This window comes from Oryzias latipes, chromosome 16, assembly GCF_053564925.1.
Source record: "Oryzias latipes strain Hd-rR chromosome 16, Olatipes_Hd-rR_3.1".
NCBI lineage: Eukaryota > Metazoa > Chordata > Actinopteri > Beloniformes > Adrianichthyidae > Oryzias > Oryzias latipes.
In genome coordinates this window covers 19,372,137-19,394,938 of record NC_136252.1, presented here as the reverse complement: position 1 = coordinate 19,394,938, position 22,802 = coordinate 19,372,137, and the positions used below count along the sequence as shown (strand labels likewise).

The 22,802-nt window shown below is 40.1% G+C and overlaps 4 protein-coding genes across 20 annotated transcripts in view; all 4 read left to right on the top strand.

Moving 5' to 3' along the window:
- Positions 1-3,414, top strand: part of kif13a (kinesin family member 13A) — a 37,065-nt gene extending 33,651 nt beyond the window's left edge. For 8 of the 15 annotated variants that reach the window (XM_078932805.1, XM_078932810.1, XM_011485185.4 and 5 more), the window contains 2 exons: positions 745-1,858; positions 2,049-3,414. In XM_078932805.1, coding sequence (XP_078788931.1) covers positions 745-1,858; positions 2,049-2,182 — 1,248 coding nt within the window. In that variant the 3' untranslated portion in view covers positions 2,183-3,414. The remainder of the gene's footprint in view (positions 1-744; positions 1,859-2,048) is intronic. The other 7 variants (XM_078932807.1, XM_078932806.1, XM_078932811.1 and 4 more) reach the window with 1 other exon arrangement.
- Positions 3,415-5,424: 2,010 nt separating this feature from the next.
- On the top strand, positions 5,425-10,492 carry rbm24b (RNA binding motif protein 24b). Of its 3 annotated transcripts, XR_013648161.1 has the most exons (6): positions 5,465-5,642; positions 5,740-5,947; positions 6,199-6,322; positions 6,432-6,486; positions 6,752-6,875; positions 9,033-10,492. XR_013648161.1 is itself a non-coding variant. In XM_023964240.2 (5 exons), exons 2-5 carry the CDS (start codon positions 5,777-5,779, stop codon positions 9,394-9,396), a joined length of 714 nt encoding a protein of 237 aa, XP_023820008.1. In that variant the 5' UTR covers positions 5,425-5,642; positions 5,740-5,776; the 3' UTR covers positions 9,397-10,492. The 3 variants fall into 3 exon arrangements, 2 of the variants coding, with proteins under 2 accessions (XP_023820008.1, XP_023820009.1); XM_023964240.2 differs by lacking the exon at positions 6,752-6,875 and having other exon boundaries at positions 5,425-5,642; XM_023964241.2 differs by lacking the exons at positions 5,465-5,642; positions 6,752-6,875 and having other exon boundaries at positions 5,649-5,947.
- A 5,670-nt stretch (positions 10,493-16,162) lies between these two features.
- grinab (glutamate receptor, ionotropic, N-methyl D-aspartate-associated protein 1b (glutamate binding)) lies at positions 16,163-20,670 on the top strand. Its single transcript, XM_004077840.5, has 7 exons — positions 16,163-16,408; positions 17,847-18,137; positions 18,218-18,321; positions 18,697-18,897; positions 19,063-19,191; positions 19,277-19,420; positions 19,754-20,670. Exons 2-7 carry the CDS (start codon positions 17,849-17,851, stop codon positions 19,904-19,906), a joined length of 1,020 nt encoding a protein of 339 aa, XP_004077888.3. The 5' UTR covers positions 16,163-16,408; positions 17,847-17,848; the 3' UTR covers positions 19,907-20,670.
- Positions 20,671-20,691: 21 nt separating this feature from the next.
- On the top strand, positions 20,692-22,600 carry LOC110016650 (speriolin-like protein). The gene is made up of 4 exons (XM_020710139.3): positions 20,692-20,915; positions 21,639-21,845; positions 21,930-22,054; positions 22,202-22,600. Exons 1-4 carry the CDS (start codon positions 20,759-20,761, stop codon positions 22,523-22,525), a joined length of 813 nt encoding a protein of 270 aa, XP_020565798.1. The 5' UTR covers positions 20,692-20,758; the 3' UTR covers positions 22,526-22,600.
- The last annotated feature ends 202 nt before the right edge of the window (positions 22,601-22,802 follow it).

The following is a 22,802-nucleotide window of genomic DNA, read 5'->3' as shown; positions in this document are numbered from 1 at the left end:
ACCGGAGTTGCAGCGCCAAGTTCTATGAATTACTGTAAACCCTGAACCATTTACACAATTAACATAATTCCAACGGAGAAAAGCAGCTTTGGGCTGATATGCAACACTTTACTAGCGTAAAATGTTAATTGCTCAAAGCTGCTTTTGTCAGTTTCAGAATGTTTTAGAGTTACTTTAATTTTGTTAATGCGTTGGTTGAAGAAGAGTTATGGTACGTCCAAGACCATGTGTAATGTAGATGTTGCCGGTGACACCTTCGGTGTTGAAGGGTTAAATCCCTGTAACGAATGTGGACTCCAGAAAAAATAAAAGTCTTTTATTTATAAAACTGTCGGCTGACGAGAATTATACAACTATGTTAGTAGTACTGTGTCCTCCAGGGGTTTTTTCTCCCCCAAACAAGTTCCAAATAAGATATTTACATGGTGAAATATCTGAAAATCTGTCTTCAGAATCTCCCGTTAAATGTGATTTTATTTGGATTGGATGGTGTTTATGTAACATCCTATCTGGGATGTAATCTTCATAAATTAGAATTGGAAGGTTCAAATGAAGTTTTAAAGCAACAAAAACACACTTGCACAGTCCAGCTCATCCATTTGTTCATTTGTCATTATCACTTTTTTTTTTTACCATTTTCATCATTTTATCTTGTATTTAAAGTTCTCAAAAACATTTTTTTTAACTCTTTTGTTAAAATGTCATCTTTGGAGTTGCTTTTCTCACCGCTCCTGTTTGGATCAGCAGGACTCCGATGAGGAAGAACCCAACATGGAGGTGACTCGGAATCTAAATCCAGGCTCGCAGGACCGAAGCAACTTCCAGCCTTACATCCCAGAGGAATTTGCAAATTTTGAAAACTACAATGCCACCCTGGACAACCAGGAAAGTGCTGGCTCTGACCCGAAGGGTAGCCAATGCGGAGGTGGAGAAGTATCCCGAAGCCCCACAACCAGCAGCTGCACCAGTGGCTACTTCTCACACAGTGCCTCCAATGCTACTCTGTCGGATGTGCCTTTCAGTGCCAGTGAGAGCTCTGACCGCCTAAGCTGCACCTCCAGAGAGTCCCACGACCCTCCCAGCTGCCCGCCAGGCAGAAGCTACCTCCAAGCCAGAAGTCTTTCAGGAGGCAGTGAAGCCCAACAGCTGCCCCCCTCAGCTCCCCAGCTCGGGCCGTCTCCCTCTGAACCAGTGAATATTCCTAACTGCACAGATCCACTGCCTCAGAACTGTGTCCTCAGCACCAGCCAGGAGTTCACTGACTTTAAAGGAGCTGATGATGGTTTCGGGGAGGGGGAATTATCACATTTCACTCAAGAATGGCAAAAAAAGGGATCTCAGTTTTCTGAAAAACACCAGGAAAGAACTGACATGGAATTATGTCACACTGACATTCAGCCCTGCTCTGACGTCGCTAATGAGACTTCTGTTAAGGATAAAGTAATGTGCAAACGTTCCTCCCCTGAGGACAATGCAAGTGTGTCTGTGCTCAGCCCAGACTCCTCAGTCAAAGCCCCCAGCCCAAGCGCCCCGCTTTTAGGTCCTGCTTCATCAGCACTTTCAGCATCAGCACCATCCTCTGCCAGAGCTCCAAGAGCAGGCGGAGAACCTCCCATCCAAGAGCCAGCCCAAGGAGACCTACCCCACGGGAGTCCCTGCCCCAGCCCAAACCCCAGCAGTGCTGAACCTTCTGGGGACTCCAGCGGCGAGGAGGGCACCCCTGTAGCCCAGCTTCCTGACTGGATGGCACCAGGGGAACAGGTTTGGGTGGGGAAGAGGAGGGGAACAGTCCACTATGTTGGAGGGGTGGAGTTCGCGAAGGGAATTTGGATCGGCGTAAAGCTGGACCTGGCAGTAGGTAAGGCTGCTTCAGTCACCCTGTTAGTGCAGCAGTGATTCCAGCTAAAACTCGCATTTTTATTTGTTCAAAATGTTATCAGGCATATTTTTTCCCAAGAAACCACTCAGTCAACACTGATAAAATAATACAGTCCAGCCTTTTGTGTCTGAAACTGGCTAAACGTTGAACCTTTCTGACCCTCTTTTAGGTAAACACAACGGCACTGTGCAGGGGAGAGTGTACTTCCGCTGCCCTGCGGGTCACGGTGTGTTTGTGAAACCATCTCGACTCACCAAAGGGCCGCCCTCAATGGAGACGGACACCCAGACTCTGATCAGATAGGACCCAAAGAAGGACTGCGGAGCAGCAGGGCTCCCCAAAATGTTACCCAGATCTCTGCTCTGACCCCAACTCATTAAAGAGCTGACATGTTCTGCTGGCCTGGAGGCTTTGCTGGATCATATCGTAGCTGTGCATTTAACGAGGATCATATCGTAGCTGTGCATTTAACCAGGGGGTTTTGTAGTTCACTAAAGAAATCACTATGCACAGATCTGAGTTTCATATGTGGTCATATTTTTATAAACGACACAGGTTTGAACTCTATCATCCACCTGCATTTCTTTAAGCAGCAAACATATTTATATATTTTATATTCTTCTAACGAAGCAATGTGGGATTTAAAGATCAGGAATGTACTACTGTTATTATACATTGATATTTACATCAATATATGTCAGGGCTAACCAAAGAACTACGGTTCCATATCTGCTGTTACATGTGATGTGCTATTTTTTTTTTTATAACATGCATTCATGATGAAGCTTAGTGCCATATTTCTAGGATTTGCGCCGCTATGGTGACATGGAATCTGCGAAAGCAGCTTCCAATGATCCGTACTGTAGTGATCCCCGTCGAGCAGCAGACTGTTGGGAAGCTTGCACTGGAAGGGACTCCTGGAGCGTTCAGACCGTCTCTCGGACGGGTGAAAAAAACGAGTAAATGAAGACTTGTGTGTGGCCTCTCCAATCAAGTATAGAAAGGCAAAGCGTTGGAGAAATGGATGCCTTAACGTCAGGTTTGCTCATCAAGGCACATAAAACCCAGACCGCTCGGTGACGACGCCACTGAGTCACAAACTGTTTGGACCTGTGTTCAGAATCCTTCTGCGTTGTTGACTGAAGAACTGAATCCCTTTTTTTAACTGAGTGTTAAAAAGGTTGTAGGTTATTTTCAGCTGCAGGACTGAAAAAACATCTAATAGTATCAGAATGTTGCTGCAAACTACTTGTAATGAGAGAACGATTTGTCCTATGAGCTTTCTTTTTATGGAAGTGATGAACTGTGGAGCTGACTAGACATAGTTAAATATTTGAGCTAAAATCTCAAGTAAAAAGAAAGAAACCCTGAGACCTTACTTTATAGAAGAAAACTAAGCTGCTCTCCTCACAAGGAGCTGTAAATAGAAATGTATTTGAACATAGTATTTACACTTTTTATGTACAGTATTGTATTTATGATCTACCTGTTTTAATGGGTATTAAATGTTCTAGAATAGAACATTTACAATCAAAGTGTGTGCTGAGCCTTCATTCAACTCAACTTGTGCTTTTTAGTTAGTTTCTTTAGATTTAAAATGTGATAACTTTGATTTATCTATGAGAATTTTTACCTGACAAGAAAAAAAATGATACATTATAAAATAGGATTTTTACATAAAAAAAATAGAGAAATACTATTTTACATCCCAAAAAAAGGTTTCCTAAACTGGAATATCTAAATATTTGAATCCCCTGGTAAGATATCACCTACATTTAAAGCATCCTGGAAAAGTAATATTCATATCTGACTTGGAGTCAGTCAAACAAGCTTTATGCTTACACCCCAATGGCTATAATAAAATGTAAAAATTAAACATAACTGTCACAAAACAATAAAATGTTTAACTCCTAAAATCAATATTATTATTTCAGATGGATTCTTAATTATTTGAAGTAAACATTTTTTTTTCTGTAAGATGACAACCTTCTGATATTGGCAGGAAACTAGAATATGACGATTGGTAAATGGTGTATACTGATATAGCCCTTTACTGGAAGGACCAAAGTGTTTCATAGTCACAGTCCCATTCGCCCATTCTCACACACACTGATGGCGGCTCCGCAGCCGAACACTGGTACCAAGGATATTTTGACACATGGATGGGTAAGGTGGGAACAGCATCTGGGATTTTCCGATCAGAGGTTGACCGCTTTAGAATCAACCAGAAACATTTGTTAAATTTCTATCATTTTGTAATGTCCCCCCCCCCAATTACCTTTTTGGGGATTTTTAACCTTTCAGAACCCAGACCATAATTATGTGGGATATACCACAGACCAAGTGGACCAAAGGACACTTCTCTAATGTTTTTTTTTTTTCTGTTACACTGGTGTCAGCAAATTCTTTGTTAGTTTTCTTCTCTTTCAGATAGTTTTTTGACCCTTGGGAACAGGTTTTCTGCCTAAATGTTTATTCGAATTAAAATTATACAGCATCTAACAAAGTGATGGATTTTTCATTTTTACAAAACTTCTACTTTGTGACAGTAAAAAAATGCTATAAACAGAGTTTAAGCAGGTTATTTCAAACGAAAAGCAATGAATACTAAAACAGCTGTGCTTGGCAGCCAAAGAAAGTCTTTGAAATGGAATCACATTTAAGGAGCATGCTTTTGTGGAGGGGCCATCATAAAGACCAACTCCAATAAAAATTGTGTTTTTAACATGTTAATGTGACATTTTTCTCATGATGGAGGACATATATAAAGAAATTTAAGCTTAAAACAGCATTTCTGAGTATTTTTGTATTCAAATTGTGAATTGGGAAAAGACAAAACAATGCAGTTGGGTACAAGCCTGCAGCAGTGATGTAGGTGCTACAGTCGGTGGGCCACAAGCTCCCTGCTCAGCTCCATTCTGATGCAGCCACTTGCAGAGGATTAGATCCGTGGACGTCTTCGTTCTCCTCGTCTGAGCTGGCATCTGGTGTAAAACTGTATGGCTGGATAGCTCAAACATTTTCTCGCCATTTTTGTTGTACCATTTTTGTAATGTTAGGTTGGATGTGTGAGGGGCTGTAAGCTAGGGGAGAGAGTGTAAATAAAAGGATGATGGGAAGTGAGGGAAGGCTTACTCCACACCGTCCCTCCAACAGTTAAGAGGCAATTTTCAAATGAAATACAGCTGCTTTGCAGAAACTTTCTTCCAGAAGACAATGCAGGTTTTGTTTGTTTGTTTGTTTTTTGGCCAAAAATGTGCATGATCATAATCAAAACACCACTGGGAACACTTTGAAAATAGTTCCAAAGGTGCTCAGAGTGGGACTTTAAAATCTAAGAAGCATTGCTACTATAAAATAAAATGCGCTTCTTTCCTTTTTTATTTTAATTTAATTGAAGTAGCCAATTAAAGTTGGAACACTAATATTTATATATATTTAAATTTAATTTGTGTGGGACCCTTGGTTCTTTTATGGATATTTAATTCCAGTCCAATGGCCTTTACGTTAAAACATTCAAAGATTCGCTTCTCAGAGAATCTTTGCACTTTTATTATTTGTTAATACTTTTTTACGACACCAAACATGGAGGAGCACGTGGTGCTCGGTCGGAGCAGCTGTGCGACAGTCGGAGCGCCTGCTGCACGAGGAGGTCCTGATCTGGGTGGAGTTAAGTTTCTGTGTCACACGCGCTGACAACTGGCAAACCTTCACAACAAACTAACAGGTGTACTCCTCTTCCTCCTCCTCCGTCAGACCCACAGTAAGTCACGCCGCTCGTGGGGGGCTGCGATTTCGCACACATACAGAAGCACACAAAGAAAAACTTCCTGAAACTTCTCTTCTTCTTCGCGTGAAAGTGACCTTAAAAGCTCCCGACGAAGTACATTTCCACGCATGATGCACTCGGCGCAGAAAGACACCACCTTCACCAAGATCTTCGTGGGAGGCCTTCCTTATCACACGACGGACTCCAGTCTGAGGAAGTACTTCGAGGTGTTCGGCGACATCGAGGAGGCTGTGGTGATCACTGACCGGCAGACCGGCAAATCCAGAGGTTATGGATTCGTGAGTATCAGCCTGCAAAAGTGGATTTGGAAAGTTTGCACATGCGCACTAGAGTGCCACTTCAAACCACAGGGAACTTCTGCCCTCCTCTAACCTGCTAGATTACCCCATTTTTTACTCTAATGCTGATATTCTGTGAAGTTTATCTATATATAATTTAATCTGTGAAAATGGATTTAGATGCGATATGAATTTATCTCAGTTTTAGTGACATTTGGTGACATAATATGGTGATTTGGATGTTTGTGTAGGTGACCATGGCAGACCGGGCCTCAGCAGACAGAGCCTGTAAGGACCCCAACCCCATAATAGATGGAAGGAAAGCCAACGTAAACCTGGCCTATCTTGGGGCCAAACCCAGGGTCATTCAGCCAGGTAAAGAAGTAATTTAGGCAAACACGCTGGAATTAAAAGATTGGGATTATGACCACAAAGAGGTGTCATGTTTGGGCTTCTTTGTAATGTTTGTTGCTCTCAATTCTAGGGTTTGCCTTTGGCGTACCTCAAATCCATCCTGCATTCATCCAAAGGCCTTATGGGTATGTAAACTAATATAACATCCTCATCTCTTATTAAAAAAATGTGTGTAAAATAATTTTCAAAACTGTCATTTTTGTGTTCACATTGTAAATGTTTTCATTTATTGTGGCCTCAGCCCTCTCCTCCTGAATGAGGACATGTGAGTGTACGTGTGTGCTCCTCTCTGGGGGAGTGGGGGGGGCTGCCTGTGAAGGAAGTGCGTGTTTGTCCCCCGGCTCACACAGGAGTTGACCTCACGCTGTCTGTCTCTCTCTGATCTGACAGGGTCGGTAACGGTTAAAATAGCAGATGAGGGGGACATGATGGTTTGAGGAATAGCTGAGTCTGCATTGGGCAGAGCACTAAAGTGTTACCTGTATTCACTGACATACACAAACGGGCCGAAATGGTGATTAGATGCATGGAAGTCTTTTGTTGTTGTTTTCAGTTTTCTTTAGTTCATAGATTGGTGTGTTTGCCTTGTTTTCGGTATTGATGTGGTGTTCAGCTTAACTGTGTGCCTATTTCTATTTGCAGTGGGGGACATGGGGCGTGCAGGAGGGGCTTTTTTTCATTTGATTGTACAGAACGTTATGAGTTTTGATACATAAAGATGTATAACTCTGCAATGGAGTGTTGACTCTTTTCCCCTTTAATGATTCTGCTTCAGTCTGTGGTTCACTTTTTGTTTTTCCAGTTTCTAGTTAACCATCAGGGTTTTGTTGTCAAATGGGGGGGGGGGCAATCGCTCTTAAGTGCGTTCATTTAAATCCCAATCCCCTGCAACAAAACAAAAAATAAACATTGGCTTGCATGCAGAGTTATTTTTTTCAGTTTCCCTACTCATGACATTATTTTCTTAATGCTTTTTCATTTGCAGCCTTAATATACAAGCACAGAGTACCTTTTTCTTTCTGCTAAACCACGTTTATTTGATGCTTTGTTCATTTTTTTGTCACTCGAACATTTTTTCTCTCTCCAAATATCAACAGCAAAAGACTCAAACTTTCACAAGATTTGCAAAAACGATGTCAAATTACAGTTAAATAGGACCAAACCTTCACGTCTAGTTTTAAATGATTGCCAACCCTCAATTTCTTTATGTTTTTTAAGACTCTAACTTCAGCCGTAGACCTGAGCAGCTGCTGGATACAGTTATCCAGCCAGCCTCTCAGTTTCAGATGGAAAATAGGAGTCGCTCAGCCACGCCGTTAATAATGTATGGCACCACACAGGCCTGCTCAGCTTCGGACAACAGGTGGGCCAGGACAGGCGCCCGCGAAGCCTCTCAGTTATGTTCTTTGGAGGGGGTGGATTACCCATGTGTCCCGGTGATTTACAAAGCGCCTTTATTTAGACCACAAGCTGCAAGACAAAAAAATAGCCACTACTTGCTTTTGATTCACTTTTCTAATATAGATTCCACTTTTTGGACTTTTTTGAGGCCTTGTCCTCTCATGAGTTGTCGATTTCCTGCTTGACATGCATCCTGTAGATGATTGGAGGGGGGGAAACAAGCGCTGGAAGTTCTTTTGGAGCCCACGTGTGGCTGACTCCGTCCAGCTTGTTCCAACCGGGATGGGATGATTAAAAATTCAGGAAAGTCAGTGAAACCGTAATGCAGTGAAGGCAGCCGAGGAGCACCAGACCGTGTGTTGCTGCCCAACGAGATCAACTTGTCCTTTGGAGATGACAAGGGGAGCAAAAATAGCCCTCTTCCAGCCTCTCTTGTCAGTCAAACCAGAGTGTGTGTTTTTGTGTGGGGGGTGTATGTCTATAAGGGGGGGGGGCTTGTCAGATATATTTCACACCTGCTCTGAAGTATTTTTACTGAGGGTGACTTCAGCACCAGTTTGAATTTGATACGTTTACCCAGATACACAGGTTTAAATGTGTCCGTTTACTCCCTCATGTGCTTCTGTTATTGCTCCTCGAACGATAAATAAAACCTTTTTCATTTATCAAATTGATCCCCTTCCTAAGATAAATGTACACTCTTCACAACTCAAAAAAAATCTATCGCCTTACTTTCCAACGCTGTGACAGGATTTTGAAAGCGTTGTCATTTCTCTGAAGATGCAGATAGCCTACGGTTTTGGCCTTTTTTTTGTTTGTTTTCAAAGACCCATTAACATGTGTGAGCATGCGTGTATGTGTGCTGTTGTGGACAGAGAAATGCCCACTTTGATTGATATGTTGTGGTGTTTTTGTGATAAGCTCGCATTGTGCCAAACCTGGACTTTTCAGTCATTCACGGTGGTGCAGAGCTTGGCTATGTCTTCCTTGGATTGCTCCTCATTGTGTTTCAGATTGAGGCACTTTGTTTCTTCCAATTAAAAGCTGCACTTGTGTTTCTTTTGTGGGTTTTGCTGCTTTTTTAACGGTTTTATTTCTAGGTAGGGCTTTAAGTTGGTAATGAATGGATTTGCTGTGCTCTGAGGACTAGATTGACATACTTGGCACCTGCTTTTTTTTTCTTCCAGTTTTTCCACGGTGTTTCCGTTTTTGGTAAGATGGTCCATTTTTGTGGCTCTTCTCTGAACTTGTGTGTCTTTGTGTCCTGCAGGATCCCTGCTCACTATGTCTACCCTCAAGCTTTTGTCCAACCCAGTGTGGTGATCCCTCATGTGCAGCCTTCTGCTGCTACTGCAACAGCTGCCGCTGCTGCTGCAACCTCTCCATACCTTGATTATACCGGAGCGGCTTATGCGCAGTATTCAGCCGCTGCCACTGCTGCCGCCGCTGCCGCCGCTTATGAGCAGTATCCTTACGCAGCCTCACCAGCGCCGACCAGCTACATGACAACAGCAGGGTATGGATACACTGTCCAGCAGCCGCTTGCGACCGCTGCCACCCCAGGAGCTGCTGCAGCGGCAGCGGCATTCAGCCAGTACCAGCCCCAGCAACTCCAAACAGATCGCATGCAGTAAATGAAAAAGAAGGAGACTCCCTTTAATGCAGGAAAACAAAGAGGGTCAATCCCCCCCCCCCCCCCCCCCCCTTCAATTGAAGAGGGGGGAGGAAAAGGAAGCTAGCAGGGAGAGACAGAAAATTTTTCACCTCAAAGTTTTTATTTCCACAGAACTTCCACCAAAGAGGCTGAAGAAAAAATGTGGAGATTTGGAGAATTTTTTTTCCTGTATATTTTATTCAAGCGAGATCAGTAATGGATAGAATATTTAATATTTATTCAATATTAAACATGTCATGCTCACTGAAGTGGATGTCACATGAACAACTGCAGGATTTTACATACACAGCTGAGTGGAATTTGGAAAATCTCAAGTTCGTTGGTGTCCCACGATTGGCGTTCTTCCGTTACATCCTAAAACCAGCACTACTTGTGGTTGAGAAAAATGGCTACTGTTACCTTCCAGATTCAGTATTCAAACATTTGGAGTGTTTTTATGTTTGGCCTATTTGATAGGGTATTTAGTTACATGAGGAATATCACACATCAAAACATGTTTTAGTCATGTAGCTAAAGTTGGTAATAGTATTCCTTTTTTTTCCTCCAAGAAAACTGAACAAAAGAGAAGAACTGCTGCTGAATGTGAACCTCTCGTCTTGGTAAAACTTTTCACAGTGTGCCTTTTTAAATGATGCTATTTATATATTTATTCTGGAACATCACAGCAATGAACACGTTTGTTTTCACATGTAAGTATGGAACCTGTTGCACCACATGTGCTGCTGGATTTCTCTCGAGTGTTAATAGTTTCACAGAGCGTTGCCGTCTTTATAGAGAACAAAAAAGTAGACAAGTAGCAAAATAATTTTGTAGTTTTGTTGTCGTATCTAAGATTCAGAACTCTTAAATGTAGCTTAAATGTAGTTTTTTTTTATTTTATACTTGACCAGTTTGTTAAAAGACAGGGCTAATGTGAGCTGCTAACTTTTAGAATTTCTCATGTTCCACGTCTTTTGACATTCATGTTTTCTAATGCAAAGGCACCACCTGTTTTGCCTTGTTATGCATGATTCCAAATAATGTGATTTGGGAAATAAATTGAAATGAATATTTAACTTTGGTTGGCAGTATTTCTGAAGCCTGTGTTGGTCATGGCTTGATTGGTCAAAATAAATTATACACATTTATTTGTGCCGTAGGAGCCAGTTTAGCTCGTGCTGGTTTGCGGCGCCTTCCGTCCGTGAAACCCGGGTTCGACTCCGGGCTGCTCCCTGTTCCCTTCTCTACCTCTGCCGGTTCCAAGCCCGGTTTGAGAAGGTTGCGTCAGGAAGGGCATCCGGCGTAAAACATTGCCAAATTTACCATGCGACTCGTTCGCTGTGGCGACCCCTGATGGGAGAAGCCGAAAGTGGAAGAAGACATTTATTTGTGCCGTAATAATGTGGCACTGGTGGTTTTACATTTACATTTAAAATGGGGGGACGGGGGTCTCTAACATCTACTCAATATGTTCTTGTCAGGCACAAGAGTTCAAAGGTTACTTTCTGCTTTAATATGTGTGGGGAAAATGATTCATCCTGTTCTCTATTACTAAAACATAGTTGATTGCTTTGTAACTAAGAAGACTAAGGTTGTTTTGAGTCAACCTGTTAATTTTTTGTGATACGTTCAAGTCTCCTGGAATTGACCCGTCCTAATTATTTGTTTATTTTTGTTTTCGTTTTTTTTTATTATTATTTTTGAGAAAACGTCGAAAGGTTTGACATGGTAATGAAGTTGAAATTTGATTTGTTTTTCAAACAAAAATAAGTATTTAAAAAAGGAAAAGGCCCGTACTGCAAAGAAGAACTTTCTTTGTTTTGTTGAAAAGATCATATACCCCAACACTGCTACTATTTTGGCCTTTGGATTTAGCTAATTACTGTATATTTAACTATTCTTTTTAAAATAAAAAACAATGAACAAATCCCAGTCATGTAGAGGGAGGGTCTTCGTCTCATACTGCTGTCATCAATGCCAATGTTTCTATTAACCCTATTAGCCTTTGTTTTGCCTGAACGCAACTGTTTCCAGAGCGTAAAACGCAGAAACACGGGATAATTCCTAACTGAATTTTGCGCAGTTTTGCCATTCTTTTTTCTTTAAAATCAATTTTAAAATATGAAAACAAGGAAGAAGCACATCCATCGCCTACTTCAGGAAGGTCAAACAGGAGCTACACGCTTTTGCAGGTATTTATTATGATTATTTTTTTAAATATTTCTAACATTATAAGAAATGGGTTAAAGTTCTGTAAGCCTTAAATAAACCATTTGACCTATAGTTAACTATGTAACATCGTTCGATTATGAAAAGTTATCAATAAAACAATTACGTAGGATTGAACAGTTCGGTAAAATTAAAAAGATATTCACAGATTCGGACTTCCGGCCTCAATAACTCTTCCGATAAACGTCCAAATGTGTCAGCAAGTATCTCGATCATTTTGTATGAAGACAGAGTGAACAAAAAATGCATTTCAAAAGAAAAAAGATCGTTTTCTTTTTTTGCCTTTTGATAAGAATTGTTCTCTTCAAGGTGTAAATGCAGCGAGCCAGCTGCCAATGGACCGTCAACAAAGTGCAACCTCTGTGAAACACTTTCTATAAAAATCAATAATCTTTTTAAAAGCGAATACAAGTCTACATTTATATGAACTGGTAATGAAGTCCTGTCAGCATATTAATGCTACAATAAATTTTTTTTATGAGAAAGTCCATCTTTATTTTATTGCATATATTTTTGTGTCTCCTCTAGCGATATAACTGATTGGGTGGGACAATTAACCTGTTCCATGTTGACTATGGCATGTCCGTGGTTTCCTATAGAGTTTTTGGTCGAGACAGAACTTTGTTTTGATTGGTCAGCAATGGCATCGTGGCCAATCAGATTGTGAGGATATTGGATCATACCATTGTGGAAAACTGAGGGAGGGATGCTCAGATATGTATATAGCTCCGGCAAGATTTCAAAAGTCCTTTGAGTCTTTGTAAGACTTGAGGGAATGCATGTGCTACTCGTATATAAAACTGTATATGTGTGGTTAACGGCGAAACACAATAAAGCATTCCACCCAGATGTGTATGTAACTAAAAAAGAAAAAACTCCATTGGATAATGCTTTGTAGAAAGGAGGGCCAGAGAGAGCACAAAACTTTAGAAACCAGGAGAAGACACAGCAGGACTTTACAAAGAAAACCCATGTGGCATGGCGGAACCAAGGTGGGGTTCGGCTTAGAGATACAACACATCTGGCTTAGAGATACAACACATCTGTACGAGGGTGAAAACCAAACAAGAACAACTGATACAAGAGACACCTTCATTCTAAAGGTGAATGAATACCGGCCCCGGTTTCCACAACAAGGGTCTTCTTGTCTACAGTGATCCTTCAGCTGACATTGTGACTGATGACAGTGCTTTTTTAGCATATGATTAGAACTTCCATCCTTGGAACCAATCATGGATTTAGAAAAACAAGTAGCATGCTGAGGAATGGTGACGCCCTAATCAAGCTGATAAACAGCAAAGATAATGTGGCACCCTTGCATTTTCTAGTGCCTTGAGGGTCCCAGAATATCCACAGAGCTTTTGGGGCAAAAATTCATCTTAAAAACAACATGATGATTCTTCCTGATGGTATAACGAGCTACATGAAGGTAGACTCATTTATCTGGACTCTGCAACTAAACAAACGGAAACTTGTAATGCTGCCTGTGATGCATGTTTTGATCTAAAAAGCAGGTATGAAATAAAGGGGCACTGTAAGTATGGTAATGTACTCAAACTTAAGTAAATGGTAGGAAAATTAGAGACAAGGTCTGTGTGGTATCTGTGCAAAGCAAAATGGCATAAACATAAATCAGGGAAGTAGATGTAGGAGCCAATGCTCTCTTAGAACTGGTGCAGACACCTACATGGGAGGTTCTATGTCCCCAGAGTTCTTTGAAGAGTACAAATGTGCCATCATTTTCACGCATGACCTTTCAGGCACCATTTATGTGTACTTTCTGAAAAGCAAAATCGAAGCAGTTCAAACAATTTCTTGCAGACACAGTGCCCTATGGCTGAGTGAAATGTCTCACATCAAACAATGGAACAGAATGTATTTCTGAGGAGAACTAGTCACTTCTCAGAGATATTGTAATCAGGCATGAGAGGACCCCCCCCCCACTCCCCATCCAAATGGTACAGTGGGGAGGGATTAGTGTATGCTGTTTGAAATGCTCAGCTGCATGTTGATTAAAAAAGGCCTGCCTAAAAGGTTGTGGTCCTATGAAGACAGGATGGCTGAAGTGAGAAGAAACACATGTTATCGTAAAAGAACATGGAAGACTCCATATTTTCTTTCTACCAGTTACTGGAGCTGTAGTAACCCCAGAGTGTCCTAACTGGCACACTACATGGTCGAAACTGTTTTTCTTTACAGTTTGATGAGAATAAATGAAAGTCTTTGCAATACGTGTCAAGTATGATGGGTTTTTTTTACAGCATGGTCTCTGAGTCCACTTCTTACCACAACTGCTGGCCTCATGCACTTGAAGCACACTTGTCTGTGGTCAGCTCATCAACTTCTTTCCATACAAAATAGCAACACCAACAGGTCACTATGTTAAGATTCAATATGGCTCCTACACCAGTAAAAGACCACATCTGTCCAAAATGAGAACGTTTGGCTCTGAATGCTAGGGGTTTTAGGACTATCAGAACATGACCTGCTACCGATACTTTGAGTATGAATATTTGCAATGTCCATGATTGCTGAGTTGCAATCTCTATGAATGTAGTAGAACGTGGTAAAAAGACAATTCAGGCACAATGTATTTGTTCTGTTTGGGAGTGACCAGGATGGATAGGATTAGGCACGAATGCATCAGAGGGACAGCGCATGTTGAAGGGTTTTGGAGGTAAAGTCAGAGAGGCCAGACTGAGATGGTTCAGACATGTACAGAGGAGAGACAGTGAATATATTGGTATAAGGATGCTGAGTCTTGAGCTGCCAGACAAGAGATCTAGAGGAAGACCAAAGAGGTTTATGGATGCAGTGAATAAAGACATGAAGGTAGCTGGTGTTAGAGTAGAGGATGCAGAAGACAGGATTAGATGGAGAAAGCTGATTCGCTGCAAAGGGAAAAGCCGAAAGGAAGAGAAAAAGGTTTTTGGACTTAAACAATCTGTGAGAAGCTGGAATATCATGCTTTATGATTTGTTGGTTGAGAATGGGATTGTACAAACTCCAGCAAACTTGAGTTATCATGGTCACAATACGTTTTATCCTTTTGTGATTTTTTTAGATGATTCTTTTAGGAGTAATTATGGTGTTTAACATTTATTTTTAATATCACCTTTTAAATCAAAGATGGGCACCAATAGGACCAGATGCACCCTAGAGCAGATGGAACCCCTTACTCCTCCACCCTCAGAGTATCCAACGTTTCCTTTACCGTATGACATGAACGCGCCTGACCAAGAAAGGTCCAGAGGACCCACCGCGCCTGATGCTGACTCTCTCCTGCCACTGTCTTACAAAATGGTGACCCAGGAGGATACAAAGCGTGCGGTTCATGCAAGAAGGAGGGTCTAAGGGCAGGGATACCCAGTTTAGTTTAGTCTGTGTTGAAGTCCAAATGACTTCCTTGGGTTCTGATTCTGAGTCAGAAGGATCCCATAGTTGAAGGTTATAATAATAAGACTTCAAACCCTGAAACTTTGGTTCGCCTTTGCAAAGGGAGAATCTGCTCCTCACACAGACTGTGCTAAAACTCTGCCTGCCCCTTGTCGAACGGCTCTTTTTATTGATCCACACATAATGTATTGTTATTTTTTCACAAAGCCTCCAGGTTAACTCACCTTTCTCTTTTGACCTTTGTTGCCCTTTATTTCCTGTTTTGATATTTGTCTAAAGCTCTCTTAACCACATCCTGCACAGCCTCCAGGTTCACTTTCTAACCTTTGTCACCCTTCACTTGAAGTCACAAGTTATCATACAAATGTCTCATGTTTGCTTGACTCACATATAAAACATTAATATACTTTTAATTATAATTCCCACATGTGTTTAGCTTATCCATTACCATAACTGTTGGACAGCCACAAAATTCACACCTAAGGGACAATTTAAAATCAATAGTCAAATTGTTTGACTATTTGGCATGTGTATTTGCAGCTCTTGAAAGTTAACTGGAACCTGTACAAATTATTTTTTTCGTTTACAAATTTTTTGTGTTGCAATAAAATACAGTAGTGATGGTTTTTAACTAGAACTCAGTTACTCATGGCATGCATAAATAAATTCCGTATGCCACAGGAGAACTAAGGTTACTACCCGTATTTGGGAGAAACAATAATCCTGTTTTCTATGAGCAAAATATAGTTGATCGCCTTGAATTTTACAAGACTAAGGTTCTTTCGAGGCAACACATTTCTTTCGATTTCAAGCAGAAGCTCATCATGGTACAAACTCATTTATTTCACAAACAATAGGTGTTTAGGGATGCCTTCAAGTCTCCCGGAATTTATCCTACCGTGACAATTTAATGTCGTTTTAAAAGGAATTCTTTAATTAAAAACGCCAACAAGTACGACCACAAATGTAAGCAGATTTCTTTTCGGTCAAAAAAAGTATAAGCCAACAGCACATCGCACTGCAAGGAAGAACGTTGTTTTGGTTAAAAAATATACTGAACTGCTGTTGTGTTGACATTTGTATATTTCTAAATACTGTATCAACAAGGAATATTGATTAACACTCTTGAACAAATCTAACGTCTGTAGGAAGAGGAACTTTGTCTCATACATAAGTTGTCGATGTCCAAAATTTCCACACAGTCCTTGTCCTCGTGAACGCAACCACTTCCGTGATACATAGAGACGATAGTTTCGTTCTCACGGTGGATGTGTACTTTTGGGCAGCTTCATTTCTTTCAACAACGGAGAAGGAGCGACACACACACACTGTGAAAAAGCCAACTTGGAGTTACAAGCTTACTTCAGGTATGTGTTTCCTTTTTCCAACAATTCTAACATGGTTGATCAGATGATCATCATCATGGAGCCTGTGAGCGTTATACGCCACCTTAACTTATGGTTAACTGAACTAAGTTGCTAAGTGTAGATAATAAACTATTTAATTCAAATATTTATTAATAATAATTATGCAGGATTGAATGTCGTTTCTTGAGATTTCATTTTGGGAGTGAAAGTAAGAAATATGTGGCCTACATTTCGTAATCTCGCGAGTTTTTGTCAGATTCGTGGTAATATAAATGCTACTCGTTGGTATTTTAACAGTATTGGCTAAAAGTGTACATATAAGGTTATCTGACGTTAATCTCTCCTTCCATCGCGAAAATTACAATTTTTCTGTTGTTATCTGCATAGGTTTTATTATGGTTTGATGCAAACCGGAAGTTAGCAAAGTCACGTGATCAACCCACCCTCCAGTTAGCAGATTTTACTTCCACTGTCTGTTCTGTGTTTTAAAAAAAACATAGAGAGAGAGAGAGAGAGAGAGAGAGAGAGAGAGAGAGAGAGAGAGAGAGAGAGAGAGAGAGAGAGAGAGAGAGAGAGAGAGAGAGAGAGAGAGAGAGAGAGAGAGAGAGAGAGAGAGAGAGAGAGAGAGAGAGAGAGAGAGAGAAAGAGATGACTTTATTAATCCCACAATGGGGAAATTTCATTTCTGTGGCAGCAACACCACATTCAGAAATAATCTATATAATATAACATCAATAAAAGACATCACAAATTACATTTATATTAGATAATTAAAAATATTACTAAAATTATTATGAAAAATTATTATCAAAAATGAGATTCTTATTAAATAAAGAAATAAATATTAAATAAATACAGCTGCAAAAGTGTAAAAAACATGCGGTCAGCAAAACATGTAAACTGTAAAAAAACATTACAAATTTTTTCAAAATACCGAAAAAACTAATGAAGTTCATACCAAAAACAAACAACTGTTCAGGAACAAAAAAACAATTTAAAATTGAAAAACAACAACTACAAAAAAAGTAAATGAATCAATGACTAAACAGAAAAACACCCCTGGGACCGTGGAGTGTCACTTTGACACGGTGTTGTACAGTCTGATGGCTGTGGGGAGGAATGACCTGCGGTAGCGCTCCTTCTTACACTGAAGGAAGATGAAGATTGAGAGAGAGATAAAGATGGAGAGAGAGTGTGTGTGTGTATATATATATATGTATATGTATATATGTATATGTATATATGTGAATATATATTCTCTCTCTCTCTCTCTCTCTCTCTCTCTCTCTCTCTCTCTCTCTCTCTCTCTCTCTCTCTCTCTCTCTCTCTCTCTCTCTCTCTCTCTCTCTCTCTCTCTCTCTCTCTCTCTCTCTCTCTCTCTCTCTCTCTCTCTCTCTCTCTCTCTCTCTCATTTCCTGAATCTCTCCATCTAAACCAGACATGAGCACTGAGAAGACCCTGTACACCCCCTCGCAGACGGGACCACATGCTTCTACCGCCTATCTAACGTTTCCAATACCGAATGACATGAGCGCGCCTGTCCAACAAATGCCCAGAGGACCCGCCGCACCTGGTGCTGCCTTCCCTCCACCACCCTATGGAATGATGTCCAGCACACCTGATGCAACCTTCCCTCCACCATCCTATGGAATGATATCCAGAGGATATGACAACCCGTGTTCTGAACCATATTCCTCACCTGACCCAGTCTTTTCCAATACTTACGGAGGTTAGTGCTTCAAGTATGTTCAGCTAAGGACTAATTTATATTTCCAATGTCAATACATCTGTTTAATATGATCCCCTCAGGTGATGCCTACCATGGCGAGGAAGCCCCACCGCCTTTCCATGACAATCAAGACTTTATGATCGGATTAGACAACAAGAGCATCAGAAGGGCTTTCGTTAGAAAGGTAAAATGCAATTAGACTTCCGCTTTATTCTACCTGAAGAGTTGGTCTAATATAAAAAAGAGCCACTTTCAAATAGCAATAACTATTCTCAATATCCTCTTTTGGTCATAAGGTATATTTGAATTTTAAAGTAGTGTTTGTTTTTATCAGGATTTCATAAAGCTTTTTTCATCCAACATGTTGGAATTTTTCTTTGTTTTGTTCTAATGTTATTTTCTATTAACTGCATTCATTTTGCTTCTCAAATTCTCCTGAACTTTACCAGCCCATTGGTCAACTATTTTTAAATACAGTTAATGCAGATAACCTAGTTTTTACACAGCTTTAACTGTTACAAAAAAGCTCAAACCTCTGCGTCTGATGCCTTTATTTCAGGTGTTCCTGGTGTTAACGGCGCAGCTGATGGTGACATTTGCTTTTGTGGCTATTTTCACTTTTGTGAAAGAAGTCAAGGCATTTGTCAAGGTGAACATTTGGACTTACATCGTGTCGTACGTCATCTTCATCGTCGCGCTTTTAGCCATCAGCTGCTGTGGGAATCTTCGCCGGAAACACCCTTGGAACTTGGTCGCTTTGGTAATACAGCTTCTTACTAAACAGGATGTGTTTATTGCACATCTGAGGGAAGCTAAGAGACCATATCCTCTGTTGTAATTGCTCTTTTGTGCTAAAACTCAAAAATACATTTGAGATTTAGTGCAGCTCACCTGAATGCATCTTTTTTTTAAATGATTATTTCAGTCCATCCTGACACTAAGCATGTCCTACATGGTGGGAATGATAGCAAGTTTCCATGACACTGATTCGGTGATCATGGCAGTTGGCATCACAGCAGTTGTGTGCTTCACAGTGGTCATCTTCTCCCTGCAGGTTTGTATCTGTGACTTCTTTGCTTCTAGATTACAGTCTGGCATGAAATGTGACATGAAAACCAACGGTGTATGTATTCCCACAGACCAAATACGACTTCACTTCCTGCTACGGAGTGCTTTTTGTCTGCCTGATTGTTCTGATCATCTTTGGCTTCCTCTGCATCTTCATCCAAAACAAAATCTTGGAAATCGTGTATGCGGGACTCGGAGCATTACTCTTCACCTGCGTAAGCTTTTGCACCTTCCTACTTTGGATTTCATATATTATTTGGTATTGTGGTATGATTAATTAGCTTTCACTAAACAATTTAAAACAGTCTTGGAGGTAAAACAGCTCCAAATAGATTTTAAAAGTTTATTTTTCATTTTCTAAGGTTAAAGTCTCGTCAATTTTTTTGCACCAGGTCTGAATCTTTAAAATTGTGTCTCCAGAAATACATTTTTAAATGTTGTGTAAAGCAGAGTTATATAGCATGTACATTTAAATTAAGTTTATAGATATGAACCCTGGTACTCAGCAAGATTCATAGACCATGTTTTTTCTTGCATGTGTATTGCAGTTCCTGGCTGTGGACACTCAGCTGCTGCTTGGCAACAAGGAGCTGTCCCTGAGCCCAGAGGAATATGTCTTTGCCGCTCTGAACCTTTACCTAGACATCATCAACATCTTCCTCTACATTCTGGCCATCGTTGGAAGAGCAAGCAACAGCTGAGCAGAAAGCAGGAACCGAAATATATTGAAACAGAAATCCTTGGTTCACAGATGCTGTTGTCATGCTAACAACCTTTTCTGCTTTTGTTCTACATGTTATGATTACATAGTTACAGATAACTTTTATGTAACCCCATCTGAAGTACTTTTTCCAGAAATCCTCTTCAGGGTGTGCTCTAAACATGTACTTTGATTATTGTTTGGTTGTGTCTCTGAAATCTATATAAATATAACCTGCAGTGGGTATTAAGTGTGTATTCTATGCTACTCAGAATTAATTAAAGTGTTAAAATCTGACAAACTCTTAAATTCATGCTGCCAGATTTTTCCCAGGTTTGTTCTGGTTCACAGGTTTCATTGCCCAAAACATTAAAAGATTATTTAAAAAACAGAAATGTATTATCAGGTCTGACCTGTATAATTTTACTTTAAATTGTATTTATGGCTGAATTTTGTAAAAAAAAAAAGCTTAGAAATGATTGTTGGTGTTGTCCTGTAAAATCCCAGTATGAAGGGTCAGTGAGAAACTTTGGTTACAAGAAAAGGGAATAATATGAAGGGCTCAAAATATCACTATGATCTTAAATCACATCTTAGTCTTCAAGGCAACTAAATCATTCATAAATGAGGTTATATGAAATTTATGAAGTTTTATACCCGTTTTCTTAGACTAAATCTGCTGTAAAAAAATCCTTGAAAATGATTCTTTTTGTCTTTTTATAACTTTCTGTTCTTTGTATGTAATTAAAAAAACAAATACAAACACTTTAGAGAAGTTCATTTTGTTTTGATTCAATCTCCAGTTCTCGATCATTAGTGTCTGGAAGGTTGTGTTTGTGGTGTGCTGTCCAAAATGGACCAAACCGTTAGAGATTTGCAAGCCAAAAATGAACGGCTCACAGAGGAAGTTGATCATCTGAAATCCGTGTTCAGCCTGCTGAAGGAAAACACAGAGCTGGGAGCCAGCAGGACGCAGGCCTGCAACAGTGGCAGCGTGGATCAAAGCACAGGTACTGTTTCTCTCCTAACCACTGGGTGGCAGCTTCAGTTTGATAAAAACCTTCAAAGTCTGTGATAGAAGAATCTCAGCACTTGTTTATTAAAAAAAAAAACCAGTAACGTGATTCAATTTTAATTTTATGGGATCATGTAACTTTAATGTCTGTATACAAGCCTCGAGCTGTTTCCTAGCAACACAGTTCTAAATCAACATTGTGGCCAACAGTTTGGCACAGCTTGATAGTTGAGTAATTCAAAAGAGATTATTTTTTAAATCCCCTGCGTACTGTGTGCATAAAAACAGTTTATTTAATCTCAGATGAAATCAAGCTTATAGAAATTTCAAGAGGAAAATCCACTAACACTTAATGACTTACTAACTTTCAGGTCTTAGGGGTTGAATCTTTTGAGGACATACATTCATACACACATAGAGTGGGGAAAAAAGTATTTAGTCAGCCACTAACACCAAATACTTTTTTGCCCTGGTGTACAGATTATTAAGGAAGAATAAAGAGAGTAGGATTCAGGCCATTGTCATCATCTTAAGGTGGAGTTCTTAAACTTGAATCAATCAAACTGATATCATCACATATATCTAGAAAATGGACTAATCAAATTAGGAGGCTTTGTTTCCTTGGTTAAAGCTTAGATGTGGACAGAACAGTCACTGTTTTTTTTTAAAAGCAAACCTTGATAATGATAGCTGATTATAGCTTATTTTCTTTCTTCAGCTCAAGGAGCAAAACCAAAATGTCACTTGCATAGCCAATTAGATGAAGGACAATTCAGGAGAGACTTGGGACAGTCCACATCCAGACAAGAGCAACGGACATCTTCTCCCACCAACTTCCGGTCTTTCCTCCAAACCTCTGCATTTAGAGACACAGATGGGTCGGAGGTCGTTCCAGACTTCCTGAATACTTCCTTAGATCCATCAGGTATCGCAGTCAGAACAAGTGAAGAGCAGCAAAAGCACTGTATCTGTTTCTGTCTTGTCATTCATTCTGGTTATTGGGCCACAGGTCCATCAAGGCTTCTTGGAGAGATTGCCTTTCAGCTGGACAAGAGGATTTTGATGCATATCTTCCAGGCACAAAAAAGGCTCTACGGTTTCACACTCCTCAATATTAGGGAAAAGATCACAGAGGTAAAGTCAAAGACAGAGATGATCATAAAACTTTAGCACATTTGTGGATAATTGACAGTGCATAACAAACTACTGTAAATTATAATCACTTTTAATTTTAATTTTGATTCCTTCTCTTTTAACATCTCTTCTAAACTCTTTTGTCAGGTTAGCACACACCCTGTGACAGGAAATGTGGATAAAGGCTATCAGCTGTACCTCACACAGAGGTACAATACCCTCATGAACAGACTGAACCAACTTGGGTACAAATCAGCTCTTCATCCACTTTTCTCTGAATTTGTCGTCAACACCTACGGTAACCTGAAAGAGAGACCGAATGAAAACAGTCTCCATTTGATCAGTCCTTACGCCCTGAAGAAGGTGATACTCACTGCTGCACCAAAGAAGCTCCAGAAGGACCTGCTGCTTCTGCTCAGCTGCCTGTGTTACATGGCAGAGGAGGACAGAAAGCCTCTATTCTTCTGCTAACCACCACTGTTTTCAGGGCAGTGAACTAAAAGAGTCACAATAAAGAAAGTGAAGTAATCTGAAAAGATGAAGAAAGTCTTTCCCTTCCATTTTTATACATGTATTTACTAACTCTGACAAACCCAACAACATCAAAGGCAAGTAGAATAAAAATTGTGCTTAAGCAAGAAGTATTGTTTAAAAAAAAAACTTTTTAAAAGTAAAAAGTATTCATTCAAAAAATTACTTGAGTAAGAGTAAAAAAATACTTAAGTACTAAGTTATAGTGGAACTTATG

Bases quoted from the DNA above. Each gene is read 5' to 3' on its own strand.
- rbm24b (XM_023964240.2), top strand. From the start codon at position 5,777: ATGATGCACTCGGCGCAGAAAGACACCACCTTCACCAAGATCTTCGTG. The intron at 5,948-6,198 runs GTGAGTATCAGC...ATGTTTGTGTAG, and splicing joins AATCCAGAGGTTATGGATTC to GTGACCATGGCAGACCGGGC. The intron at 6,487-9,032 runs GTATGTAAACTA...TGTGTCCTGCAG, and splicing joins TTCATCCAAAGGCCTTATGG to GATCCCTGCTCACTATGTCT.
- grinab (XM_004077840.5), top strand. From the start codon at position 17,849: ATGAGCACTGAGAAGACCCTGTACACCCCCTCGCAGACGGGACCACAT. The intron at 18,322-18,696 runs GTAAAATGCAAT...CCTTTATTTCAG, and splicing joins GAAGGGCTTTCGTTAGAAAG to GTGTTCCTGGTGTTAACGGC. The intron at 18,898-19,062 runs GTAATACAGCTT...TGATTATTTCAG, and splicing joins CTTGGAACTTGGTCGCTTTG to TCCATCCTGACACTAAGCAT.
- LOC110016650 (XM_020710139.3), top strand. From the start codon at position 20,759: ATGGACCAAACCGTTAGAGATTTGCAAGCCAAAAATGAACGGCTCACA. The intron at 20,916-21,638 runs GTACTGTTTCTC...TTCTTTCTTCAG, and splicing joins CAGCGTGGATCAAAGCACAG to CTCAAGGAGCAAAACCAAAA. The intron at 21,846-21,929 runs GTATCGCAGTCA...ATTGGGCCACAG, and splicing joins TACTTCCTTAGATCCATCAG to GTCCATCAAGGCTTCTTGGA.